Source organism: Pezoporus flaviventris, unplaced genomic scaffold, assembly GCF_033815535.1.
Source record: "Pezoporus flaviventris isolate CSIRO_AGI_PZ_B2104156 unplaced genomic scaffold, CSIRO_AGI_Pfla_v1 ptg000090l, whole genome shotgun sequence".
Taxonomy (NCBI): domain Eukaryota; kingdom Metazoa; phylum Chordata; class Aves; order Psittaciformes; family Psittacidae; genus Pezoporus; species Pezoporus flaviventris.
In genome coordinates, this window is record NW_026892638.1 from 906,699 (window position 1) to 920,454 (window position 13,756).

A 13,756-nucleotide genomic window follows, 5' to 3' on the forward strand; every position below is an offset into this window, starting at 1 on the left:
CGGAACTGCAGCAAAATGCACCAGGAATTAAAATGCTGTGTGCTTGGTGCCCTTTTCTGCCCCTTTACAGCATCAGGAGTTAGCTTAAACCCTGTTACACCAACCAGTTTTACTAGAATGGAAATGGTATAAAATTAATGCTGCCAGGAGTCTTACATAGAGAAAGGCAACCAGCATGGCTTCCCCTCATAGCGTCATCATGAAGCATAAAGACATAGCTTTCAAATTACTTCAGTGGGTTTTGGCCTGTCCTTACCCTTTGAGGTTACAGAGGGTTTTGAGTTGTCAAGCCATAGATGGGGCACTAGGCAGTCTTAACTATGTAAAAAAGTGGTGTGTACTTCTGAGTGCTGCTGCTCTGGGGTAGTAGAAACACACCTTTCTTTTTTCCTGATTGCATTATATAGTTTTCCACAAACTTATCTAAAAATTATTAAGCATTTTTGTAAATATCCATTTAATGATATCTGTAAGATACCAGTGTAAATCTAGAGAAATAACTTACTAAAACTGGTGCTTATAACTAACATACTGTTCTTCTACAGGAATGCAGACCAGATGAAAGCATATTGGAAAATATCTAGCATTTCAGAGAAGTCTGAGAACGGAGGCAAGTAGAACTCTTGTTTTGCTTTCTTGTACGGGAAAGTTACAACAGGAAAAAGTTGATCAGCTTTAGCTTCTACACCCTCATGCCTGTTCACACATCTTTTCATGCTGTATGCTGTTTACCAGTTCACCTTCTCAATCAATCTAACAGTGAGATATCAAAATGTGAATTTATTAATTAGTTGTAAAGGAAAACAAAAAGATACAAAAGTCCTGTCCTGAGATAACAACAGATGATTCTTGATCAGCATTTTGAGGGTCTTTGTTTTGACCATATATGACTCCAAGAAAAAAAATGAATCTATGCACATCTGCTCAGAGTGGTAATTTATGTAGCATTTTGTAAGGTATCAAGAGTTGTCCTCTGCCCAGCTGCCTTTCCCTGAGGTCCAGTTGATGTTACAGCCCTTGCAGCCTCTTCAGATGCATTTTTTTTCTGAATCAGAAAAACAGGAGCTAAAAGGAGGTATCTCATCCCCAAGGCCTCTGTGGAGAAACGAATTCAGGGTGTAAAGGAAAGGCTTTCAGCCCTGTTAAGAATTTAATGAAGGCCATTATGAAATCATAGATTTGCTTTTAAGTATGACTGGTTTCATACAGAAATCATCACAAACCTGGAAAGGGAGGACTTCTATGCCTGCAAAGGCTGCAAAGTTGTGGTCAATGATTCAAACTAAATCAAGAGAGAATTATTGCTGTAGCCTGGTGTCTTTTGTCCTTCAGTGACCTTGCAGTTCTGTCTTCCACTATGGTTACACATGGGTAGTCCTCTTTTTCTCCCTTTTCCAAACTGTGGAGCTTCTTTTAAAATAAGTCATACTAAAACACAAATGCAGCCCGAGGAAGAGCTATTGTGCACCTGCAGAGCAACATAGAATGTGCCGCTTAGCGATGCGGATTGCACCTTGCATATGTTCAGTAGATCTGCACCCCAGTGCTCCTGCTATATTCCCTTCTCTTGACACCATCTTTCTTTTCCTTTTCCTTGAATATAAACACATAGTACTCACAATTCAGAGTTGAAGAGGAAGTAATACTGTGCTGGTCTTAGAGAAACAAAGGGAGAAGTTGCACAAACATTTTTAATATTAGGGCAAATATCTTGAAGTCATCTTTATTCTGGTATACAGGGTGGTATGATGTTTTGGGATTTTTTTATGGTCCAACACATTATGTGAGCTCTCAAGTGGAGATGGAGATAAAAACAAACTTTCAAATCACTTGAATATATCAGTTTCTATACTTCAAGTGGAAAGATGAGCCAATTTATCCAAACTATGACCTACTGAAAAAATAAAGTGGACCTTAAGCCAAATTTATCAACAAGTCATGGCATAAAACAATTCCATTCATTAATTCCCACTTTTAAACCAGTAATACCTCAGTTACTAACTTTACTCATCATTTAGCAGTTTCTGTTGCCTGCAAATAGCAAGTTGTTTTAAAGAAGCAAAAATAGTTTATTTTTGTTATTCCATTGTTAATTATTTAAATAAATATAATTTTTGCCCAGCAGATATTTCAAGTAATAAGTGATTAGCAGGCTGATACACACATCATATATATATAATCTTGCAGATGTGTGTCATTTCTCTGTAAATTATTCACTAGTCATTGTCTTCAGTATTGCTTAGGAAAAAACATATTTGCTCTCTCATCGCTTTTGAACATTTATGTAGGACTGCCATTAGGAATAGATTTCAGTGGTCATCACTTTAGTTTCACTTCTAATACTAAAAATTTTGAGAGATCATCTTGTTCTTGCACAACAGCAGCTTTTCAGTTTTGGTATTTTATAGGTTCTGGATCCCTCAGGGCAAAATTTGAAGTTTCAGAAGGACCCAGTAAACCAGCAACACTTGCAGTGCAATTCATTAGTGAAGGAAGCACCCTTTCAGGAGTAGATGTAGAGCTCGTAGGCACTGGCTATCGGCTGTCCCTCCTCAAGAAGAGATTTGCCACTGGTAAGGCGCTGACATGCTTATATATTCATAATGGATGTTATATATTCTGTAGTGTTAAATTACAAAATATGAAACTGTTAAGTGGTACATAGTTACTCATCGTTAAAACATGGCTGAAAACTGTCTCACAGGTATTTTGTTTTTCCATAGTTGCTCAGACTGCTCCCCAGGAAAATACTGACAAAATCTGTTTTATCTACTGACAGCAAAAAAACCTACGTTTATTTTTCAGGACGTTACATGGCAGACTGCTGATGTACCTGTGAAAGTCTTTGGATCAAAGGAGTGCAAGAAGCTCACTCTGCCTCTACCTGTTAAACACTATTTTAGCACGCATTACTTTTTTCAAAATGTTGACCTGCTTTGAAGCTGAACTACGGAACAGAAAATGCACTTTTAAAAGTCATTTTGCAAACTTTTTTTACTTTAAAATAGCACTGAAGTTAACTTCAACACTGTCTGTAAATGATCAACTGCAATATTTGGGAAAATTTGTTGAAATTTTAGTAAATTTATACAGATGAAGTCAAAATAGTAATCCATAGTTGTAATATGAAATCGTATGTTATACTGTAAACATTAAGCCTAAAAATGTAGGAGAGGGAGTAAGAAATATTTGAGCTTTCCATAAGTAATATTAATTTTTCAGATTCTTAGTTGCCAGTTTTTTGAAGAAAGAAGAGGCAAAGTCTCTTATAGTTCTTTTATCTACACATGCCACAAAACCAGCTGAGTTTGAGATGTATAAATGTAACTTGATGCCCACGTATCATATATTATTAACATGTAAGTCATTTTATATAGTTTTTTTTTCCTAAGTGCAATGTGTTACAAAATTGCAAAAGAAAGCAGAGATTTACTTCTGCAGTTAGTAAATTTTGTGGGTGTTGTGATTGTTTGAATTAATGCTGTAGATTTAATTTATTTTTCTATGAACTGCATAACATTTGTGCCTTTTAAAAAAAGCCGGTGCCTATCCAATTTGTTATTCATGTGCCTCACTTCCTTTTACAAAGTTCGGCTCTTCATCAAGAAAGCACAGAGTTGCTATAATACAGACAACTTTATAAAAATTCTTTTGACTGGGATTTATTTAGAAGGCAGATTTGCAAAAACTGGAGATTATTTTAAAAGAGGCTTAAAATACTGGATTACTTCCTCATGGGGTAATTGCAATAAATGTGACTGTAGTAAAGGGAGATGCACCAAGCAGGACTTTGAAACTTTGAGATAGTAACTTTAATGTTACCAAAGACAAGAATACTGAAAAATCACTGAAGATGGTAAAAGCAAACAGCATTTCTCTTCACTTTGACTGCAAGTCTTTGTACTTTGAGTGCTTTTGGGGATGTGATTGTAACATAGTACTTTAGGAGGAATAGCATTTTAGAATTGTATTTCTTGGCAGCAGGATAACAAGTACTGCTATTTGTATTAGGTAATTTTTTTTCTATAACCACCAATTTTAATATGTGTATTGTCATCTAGTCTTGACATTCCCACAGCCTAAGCACAGGGAAGTGACATAGTAGTCACTACTTCATAAAATCTTTTATGTATTTGTATTATTAAGAGTTTTTTGAGTGCTGAAATCAAAAGTATTGGGGCAAAATAATTCAGTAACCTGCACGTGGGAATTTTACATTACCATTTTGAATACCAGTATCTATTTCAAATTCTCTATTAAAACAATAAAATGTGTTTGAATTAATTTATGCAAAACCAGTAATGAATTGGATTGCTGAGGCAATCTTTACAAGAAATTAAGCTTTGTAGAGGCTACATAAATGCTAATGTATACTACACACTTGCAGATGAGAGTTCCATTGCTAACATGAAGTACATACTGTACTGTAGAATTGATTGGAAGAGTGTATTTGGCTCTTAATTTGCTAATCTTACTGAAAGGTAAATTTCTAACTCATAAAATGGTACAGTCTTTTTACTGGAATCTTAACTGTAATCTGCTTTGCAGTCAAACCATAGATAACATGACTGTTTCATTAACGAAAACCCAAAACTGTATTGCTATCCTTAATCAAGTATTACTTTCATTTCTAAGTTAAATGAAGTAGTTATATTTCAGCACTTTTAAACTAGCCTTCATTCAGGTGATTATACGTACATTTACATTGGGTGCAGGTTACAATTTTGAAGCCATACAAATTTGTTTAAACATTTTGTAAAGACATTCAAAACCAATGTAAAAAGTACATGTAGCTATCTGATGAAAAGAAACATATGTAGCAAGCTGGTTCTTGCTTATGTATACAGCAATATCCATTGTAGCTGCCTCCTAAGAAAATTAGTTTGTAAACACAACTCTAAAGGATCTGAATTTTTATGAATTGTTACTTCGTCAGACTGTAAATTAGAGCATACAAGCTTGTCTTACAAAAATTGTAAATACTTCTGACTTTTCATAAAATGTAAATTAAAAAAATGCACCCATAATAAACATGTAATATATAACTTAAATGCTTTATATTGCCTATACTTTTGCAGTTAGTCCCGCACAGCTACTAAGAAGTAAGATAACAGAACAAAACTATGCCTGTATTGAACATTCTGAAAGTGTTGATTTGACTCTTCAAAAGGGACTGTAGTGACAGGACAAGGGGTCATGGTTTTAAACTTAAGGAGGTGAAGTTCAGGTTAGATATAAGGAAGAAGTTCTTTACTGTGAGAGTGGTGAGGCACTGGAACAGGTTGCACAAGGAAGTGGTAAATGCCCCATCCCTGGCAGTGTCCAAGGCCAGGTTGGACAGCGCCTTAGGCAACATGGTCTAGTGTGAGGTGTCCCTGCCCGTGGCAGGGGGGATGGAACTGAATGATCTTAAGGTCCTTTCCAACCCAACCCATTCTGTGATACAATTTTTAGATGATATGGGGTAGAGATAATATATGACTTCTTTTATATACATAAATCAGAAAAGGTGGGTGGAAAGATGACTTCCACAGAGTTGCATTTTTACTAAACTGGAATGCCCAAGTCATTTGCAATGGCTAATGGCTCTACTGAGTTGATATGCTTAAACTAATAACTTAGATTAGGCAAAACTGCAGATATGTTTATCAGAAAAATCTCAACTTTGTAGACATGAGCTGCTCTCCTTAAATAATATTATCAAATGCTGTACATTCCCTAATTTCCTTAATAAGCCTATGTTTTGTTGAATGCACAGGAAAAAAATCAGTGGCAAGATAGAAGTAGTTCTTTCTGATTTCTTATTTTCCACCAGTCTGAAAAAGTAGATCATTTAAGTACTACTTGATCAGTCTCAGAACACTCCTTCTAAGCTGCAACCACAGAAACAGAAGTTGAAACTGAGCAAATGTGTCTGAATTGGTTTCCTTCCTCCTAACCCCACAGCCTGTGTAAGTTTAGTCAGCAATGACTTATTAAATTGACTTTCTCAGATGGCTGGATATCACTGCAATAAGTACCATTCCTGTCATACTGGAAATTAATAGTCCAAGAGCTTGATTCTTATCTTCTGCTGGAAGGCAAGAGTGAAGAATACAAGTGCTTTACAGTCACACAAAATCATAGAATGGGTGGGTTGGAAGGGACATTAAAGATCATCTGGTTCTAACTCCCTATCACAGGTAGGGACACCTCCCACTAGACCAGGTTGCTCAAAGCCCCGAACAACCTGACCCTCATGCTTCCAGGGATGGGGTAGCAGTAAGTGCTCTGGGCAGCCTGTTCCAGTGCTTCATCATCCTTGCAGTAAAGAATTTCTTCTTTATATCTAAACTAAACCTACCCTCTGTCAGTTAAAAGCCATTCCCCCTTGTTCTGTCACTACATGGCCTTGTACCTCTCCAGATTTCTTTAGGTAGAGGAAGCTCCTTTAAAGTCTCTCCAGAGCCTTCTCTTATCCAGACTGAACAAACCCAGCTCTCTCAGCCTGTCTCCATAGCAGAGGTGCTCCAGCCCTCTGATCATCTTCATGGCCTCCTCTGGACTCACTCAAGCAGGTCCACGTCTTGGAGCCCCAGGGCTGGATGCAGTACTGCAGGTGGGGGTTTCATGAGAGCAGAGTAGAAGGGGAGAACCTGTTAGTCATGCTCCTTTTGATACAGCCCAGGATATTTATGGTTGGTTTGGAATGATCCATCTAGCCCATGTGTCTTCACCAATGACCAGAGAACAGGCTATGCTATGGAGAGTTCACGCTCCATTTCCTTTCCATCTATCTCCCCAGCATCCTCAGTTATCAATTAGGGATGTAAAAGGCTATAAGGCTGCTCAGTTCTTCTAGTGTTCATTGAACCTAAAGTGTCAGAGATCACTTACTCTGGCACTTCTGTTAACATTTGACTTTTGTTACTGTATACCAGTGCCCATGTACTATTCACAACTACTATAAACTGGATTATACTGCCCAAGCAGGTTTGTGATTATCTAAGTACATGATCAGGTAGTTTTTCAGGGATAACTGACTACCTCTACCACTGCCAATTAATATTTATGTAGGGTATTTGAAGGAGCTAAGTTATTTGATTATCAACTGGAACAGCATGGGAGTTAAAACAATGGTAGATTTTGCTAAGTAGAAGGGAAGGTCTTGCAGCATGCCAAAAAAGATTACATTTCAAGTGTTGTGTGTTTGAGAAGCTTAAGATAGGTATCTTAATATCTGTGTACGCTTTGTTTTCTTGGAATTGCTAGATAATTGTTTCCATTTCAGTTGTCATGAAAGGGCAGTTTTACTTTAGAGCATGCAAGAAAAAACTCAGGAATTCCTCCAAGGATAGAGTAAGCTAAAAACAGTTCAAGGTACTAAAGCAGCAGATAACATATTTGCAAAATGTATTTTGTGGTGCCCTTGACTGGACCAATTACCAGGCCTCTTAATTGAAAAATTAATGTTTATCTTCAACTCTGCATATTATTACATGACTGAGTATTCCTTCTCAACTCAGTTTGACGTTACTGTTTGCTGACATGTTGATTTTTACATATGTTCGTCCTTAGTTCATTCAGTAACCAATAGAAAGTATACAGTCTTTAAAATATTCTTAAAAACACAAGAGGCCTCTTCTGGATTACTTATTAAACATATAATACTCAAATTCTGCATTTTCTGGAGCTGCTTTCACTTCCTTTGGAATTAATTCCTTCTGTTTTTAAATCTGGGATGTCTATTTAATTATTATAACTGAAAGTATGATTTTTGTTTGCCATTGTCCCAGATGTATTTCTTTTAAAAAGCCTTGTTCCTTAACTTGCCTTTTTTTTTTATTTTAGAACTGAGCTGTTTATTTTTTAAAAGTTAGGTTAATAATCAAAGCCATAAATCATGCCGACTTCACCATTCTGATTATGATTAAACTTTTCCTCTTACCATCACCCAACCTACCTTCTTGAAGTTCTCATTTCCTAAGTCATGTTTTCTGCTCCAGGAAGTTAACAGTGGTAATTGTGATGGCTCAAAATTCAGTGATGAGTCAACTCTTTCTTCATCGTGGTTAAATGAAGCAGCCCATTTTTAAAACAACTGCTGATTCTCCCCTCCAGATGTCCCCCCCATTGTAATGAGATAAACTCCTTATATAATACCCACAGCATTCCTTTCCACTTCCCACTCCTGTGACTGGCAGGTTATACGAATAGCCATCACCAATACAGAAGTAGTAAAGCTGCCCCAGTGTTAGTACTGATACGACACTGGATCCAGGCATGATGCACCAATAAAACTTGGGAGGGAAAAAAATCAAACCACACTAACCGAAGCTCAAAAACTCACCTTCCACTTGCTTTGCACCCTATTTTTCTGGAGTCTTACGGGATTGTGGATTTTGACAGAGAACCAAAGTCTGAACAGACACAACTTTTGACCTCTGACTGAGCACATCAGAATCCCTCGGCCTCTGTGTGTGAGTCCCTTTTTGTTTCTGAGCAGTTCCCAGATTGACAACACAGCCTAAGTACTTGAGCATGTGAGCACAGGAGAAGTGTTACAGTCTGTGATCTGCCACCTCTGGTGCTGACATCTCTCCGGTCTCACCAGTCTATTCCCTGCTCCTGCTGCAGCTTTTCTCCTGCTGCAATCAGAATTCCATGTTCTGGTAACAAGCAGTAGGCTGGCTGTCCACTTCTAGTCAGAAGATAGGATGATTTAATTTTATTGAAGGTCTAAAATGCAGGCAGTTGCTTAAGAATTGCATCTTGTATATCTAGGACAAGACACTTAACCTAAAACATTCTGTTACTCTGGCATAACTTCAGTATAAACTTCAAGGTAATATAACGCAAACACTACACTCACAGGAGGCAGAACAAGGAAATTACATGGGAAATTGGATGTGGGCTCCAGTGTTCCCATATTAAGGGGGAGAATATGTATTTTGCACAACTCTCAACTGAAGGAGTTCAAACTGAAAAACAAAAAAAGGGGATGGGCCATTACATCTATTCTCTTGGCATTTTGCAAGCTATTTGAGGAGATCCTAAACCATCTCAACTTGTGTTTCTCTGTTGTGTCTTTAATTCTATGGGAGGACACTCAGGACGTCTTCCCATTCAAGAAGTGCTGTCTTCATGTAGCTAAGAGCTACGTCTTGGCACTGCTGTACTCAGTGCTTACTGAACGTGGGTCGCACATGTCACTTAAGCATCTGCCCTTGCTTCCAGGCAACAGTAACTCCCCTAGAGGGAGAAGCAGGGAACCTATACCCTCATTTCGTGAGCTATGACTTCTCCAGATTGCTTAAGGTGGCAGCACTTTTTCCAGCTGAACCCTAAGAGATGCCACAAAAACACACATTAGAATTCAGAGGTTTTTTGGGAAATACCATTTAGCCTTTCCTGCAAGGGATCATCCAGCTTAAAACAGTCCTACAAGAACCTGGTTTTGGTCAAAGAGTAAAACTATAACCTGTGTTTCAGGAAGCAGTTTGTCCCCTGTGTTATACGCAGCAGCAGTGCAGTCTCCTGCTTCTCTTGCCACTGACAGTGAAAAGCAGCTCTCTTTGGCCTGCCACTTTCCTGAGTTAAGAATTACTCTGCTCTGATAATCTGCAGTACAGCAGCTGCTTTCCTCTAGGAGGGTCCTTAACTCTCCAGAAAGTCCCATGCTTGCTGACTGTGATCAGATTATGTGCAATTAATTTGCAGTGCCCTGTACTGAGCTCAGGACTGGAGGTCGGAGCATAGAGATTGTGGACAGAAATAAACTAAACACTCTCTGATGTAGTTGCCAAACAAAGAATCTTAAATTACACTTCATTTTAAGATGTCTGCCTGGACTGCACAACCAAATATTAGTGACAACTTAGTCACTCACCATTACTTGACTGCATTTGTTGTTTAGAACCAGGTTCAAACAGAATGGGCATGTGGTACCCAGAAAGCCAACCGTATCCTGGGCTGCATCAAAAGGAGTGTGATAAGCAGGTCGAAGGAGGTGATCCTGTCCCTTTACTCTGCTCTTGTGAGACCTCACCTGAAGTATTGTGTGTAGTTCTGGTGTCCTCAACATAAAAGCGACATGGAACTCTTGGAAAAAGTCCAGAGAAGGGCCACGAGGATGCTCAGGGGACTGCAGCACCTCCTGTATGAAGACAGGCTGAGAAAGTTGAGGCTGTTCAGCCTGGGGAAGAGAAGGCTGCGTGGAGACCTCATAGCAGCCTTCCAGTATCTGAAGGAGGCCTATAGGGATGCTGGGGAGGGACTCTTCATTAGGGACTGTAGTGATAGGACAAGGGGTAATGGGTTAAAAAAACAGGGGAAGTTTAGATTGGATATAAGGAGGAAATTCTTTCCTGTTAGGGTGGTGAGGCACTGGAATGGGTTGCTCAGGGAGGTTGTGAATGCTCCATCCCTGGCAGTGTTCAAGACCAGGTTGGACGAAACCTTGGATGATATGGTGTAGTGTGAGGTGTCCCTGCCCATGGCAGGGGGGTTGGAACCTGATGATCTTAAGGTCCTTTCCAACCCTAACTATTCTATGATTCTACTTCAAAAGGTCAACTTTTAGATTTTCTAGGTGCTCATAAAGCGATAATTCCATGATTGAGATGCCTACACTAATAAAAAGCAACCAAACTGGCTTAGGATACAGCTTCATGATAAACCAGTAGAACAGTTCAATATTGCCAAAAGACATAGACCATGCTCTCCATCTTCACCCACCACACCTTGTACCATCTCTGGCATGCATCATTATCTGCTTCAGTCAGCTCACCAACCACATACGCATCAAATGCAGCGTGGGACTCAGGAGAGGAGAAGAAAATATTTATGGTAAATTAAGCCAACTGAACCAGTGTGCAGCAGAGCCTGGCAAAAACCGAGCACAGGAATCCCCAGCCTAACTGCAGGGAAGGGGGCAGGGGATGAGATCTCCCCCTTTTGGCAGCAACAAAACAAACAGCTCAGCTGTTCATTAAACCATAGCCAGAGAGGGAAACTAAAAGCAGCTGGCTCCAGTGACATAACAGGAGACTTCTCTTAATAGTTGCTACAAACCCTGAAGTCATAAACTGCAAGAGGCTGATAAGTAAAGTAAATAAACACAGGGGGTAGGAAAGTCTATGTAGAATGTTTAACTGAGAGTGATAAAAAGGAGTTTGCTCTAAAAAGCAACAACAAAAATGTTTCACTTCCACTGTGTTACTGGACCCATACTGGCTGGAAATGCCAGAACGAGTAAGAACACAAAATAGGGAGAAAGCAAAGTGATCAATAAACATTTTGCCACATTTCTTAAAGGATATCTAGATTATGTAGTCACATGGTAAAACTACTTTGCAATCCAACAGTATCTAAAGAGAGATGTTAACACATGATCCAGTAAAGCTAAATATTTTTAAACCAGCAGATCAGATAACAACATCCAAGAATTTAGGAAGTTGAATAAGGCATACTATGGATCATTAATTTTTATTTCAGTGAGTCTTAAAATGCTGGAAAGTATTTGAAGATTAAGAAAAAGCTAACACTGAACCATTAAGAAAAAAAAAAAAAGGTGATAATCCAAATAACTAATATAGAACTTGGTAAGAAAATTAAAATACAGTTAATTAGTATCAGTCATGGATGTACTGAATAGAGGTCTTAAAATAATTTAGGATTAGGTTGAAAATCTGGATCATAAGAATAATAGGGTCAAAGGAAAAAAGATTTATGTAAGATACCTGGTTTAGTAATACACAACATTTTGGTTTATAACTAGAGCAATGCAAGAACATAATAGACTGAAAAACTGATCTTTAGACGTAACTAAGCAGGGAATCAAATTTAAGCACACTTCTTGTAGATTCCTGCAGAATTAATATTTTTCCAGTTACCTCATGTTAAAAATCCTGAAGTTTTGCAGATTAAAAAGACTGGAGGAAAATAAATAGGGTAGATTTCATCATCACACGAAATGGCAAGAACAGACTTATGATCAAATAAATAAGGACAAAAATATTTCTATCATTTTAGGATAACTAAGGACTTTTCTGAACTATTCCTAAGATACATCCAGGGGTAGAACCGCTGACAACAAATCTGCAGATCTTCACAAGATCAGAGAACTGAGGCTAGAAGGAACTCTGGAGATCATTTAACCATTTCCCCTGCTCAAAGCAGGGATAAAGACCTGACATCTTACCAATCTAATGAACTCTTCAGAGCTTAAAATGTGGATTTTAACATAAAAAGGTCAAAAAAAGAGTGACTTCTTTAGAACCCATCAGTCCCTATTTACTAGTACAATCTTCTCTACGCTATTCTGGCTTTCTGGACCTTCCATTAGTTCACTGAAGATCTATTTAACTATCATCTCACCTTATTCTTTTCCTCCTTTGATTTACACGCACTTGATTGAAGTTCCATTCTCAACATCTTTCTATTGAAGACAGAAGTTTTCTGAATAAAGCTCGATTTCACTTGACCTCAGTGGAACAGTGAGGTAAACCTTTGTTTTTATTTACTATTTTCCACCTCAACAAAATTTATTATCTGGCATCTTTTACTTCAGCTAGAATGACTGGAAAAGACATAGGGCAGTGTGACAGATCTGCTTACAGAAGAGTTCTGGAGGCAAGGTTCACTTCAGACTGACCTAAAGTTCCTACCAAAAGGTAGTTTCTGAGCTTCACCTTGTCCAAACTACCCCTCTCTATAACCCATTCGAAATCTTGTTCATCCACAACAGAAGCAACACTCTCCATCCTTCACACTGACATGCTTAAATTTTCTTTATTTAGACAGAATATTGTAACTTTCTGTCCAAGGATTTTCCTGGGTCTCCACCTTTTCCCTTTAAGATGATCAAATTCAACCATTAAGCTAACACTGCCAAGCCCACCACTAAACCATGTCTAAGCACCACATCTACACATCTTGTAAATATCTCCAGGAATGGCCACTCAACCACTTCCCTGGGCTGCCTGTTCCAGTGCTTGATAACCCTTTTAACAAAGAAATTTTTTCTAATATCCAATCTAAACTTCCCCTGGCATAACTTCCAGGTAGTTGTAGAGAGCGATAAGGTCTCCCCTGAGGCTCTGTTTCTCCAGGCTAAACCACCCCAGTTCCCTCAGCCATTCCTCATCACACTTGTGCTCCAGACCCTTCACCAGCTTTGCTGCCCTTCTCTGGACCTGCTCCAGCACCTCAATGTCTTTCTTGCAGTGAGGGGTTTCTCCTGGAAAGTGTAACACCACAGTGTTTCTCACTGTACTTAGTCCTTCCTCCCAGACTGGGGCCACTTACTCTTTTACCTTCAAAACTTACTTGAAGTCAGCAATGACACACCATCAAGATACATTTTCTCCTGTTTAAGTGTATATTGGCCATGTGCTCCTTTTAAGTAACAGCACTGATGATGAACTCTTGAAGCAGAAAATTACCCTATACTGATAGATGCAGCACGCAGAAGCATTCACAGGGCTTACCTTCGTTTTCTGACCCCCGTGCCATCACAGAGCTTAAGTTTCTGTCATGCCTCTTAAAAATAAAATGCATGTGTGATAAGCAAACCCAGTAAAAGATTCAGATGTGAGATTTGGCTCTATCTCTCCTAGCAAAAAAAAAAAACTATTTCATTTTTATTAGGGTTAATGCTTAACCTGTTTGAATGCTATTAATTTTTAGTCACTTCTCTTTAAATATCTTTATTTCCTTTCAAGACTTAAAGAGGACTTACAAGAAAGATGGGGAAAAGTAGAGCTGTTGCAACTAA

General features: G+C 38.5%; 1 protein-coding gene across 1 annotated transcript in view; it reads left to right on the forward strand.

Annotated features, from left to right (window-relative positions):
* The window catches only part of FCHO2 (FCH and mu domain containing endocytic adaptor 2), an 85,571-nt gene extending 80,520 nt beyond the window's left edge, over positions 1-5,051 (forward strand). The window contains exons 24-26 of the mRNA XM_061475866.1: positions 546-610; positions 2,409-2,573; positions 2,806-5,051. Of these exons, the coding sequence (XP_061331850.1) occupies positions 546-610; positions 2,409-2,573; positions 2,806-2,828 (253 nt within the window). The 3' untranslated portion in view covers positions 2,829-5,051. The remainder of the gene's footprint in view (positions 1-545; positions 611-2,408; positions 2,574-2,805) is intronic.
* The last annotated feature ends 8,705 nt before the right edge of the window (positions 5,052-13,756 follow it).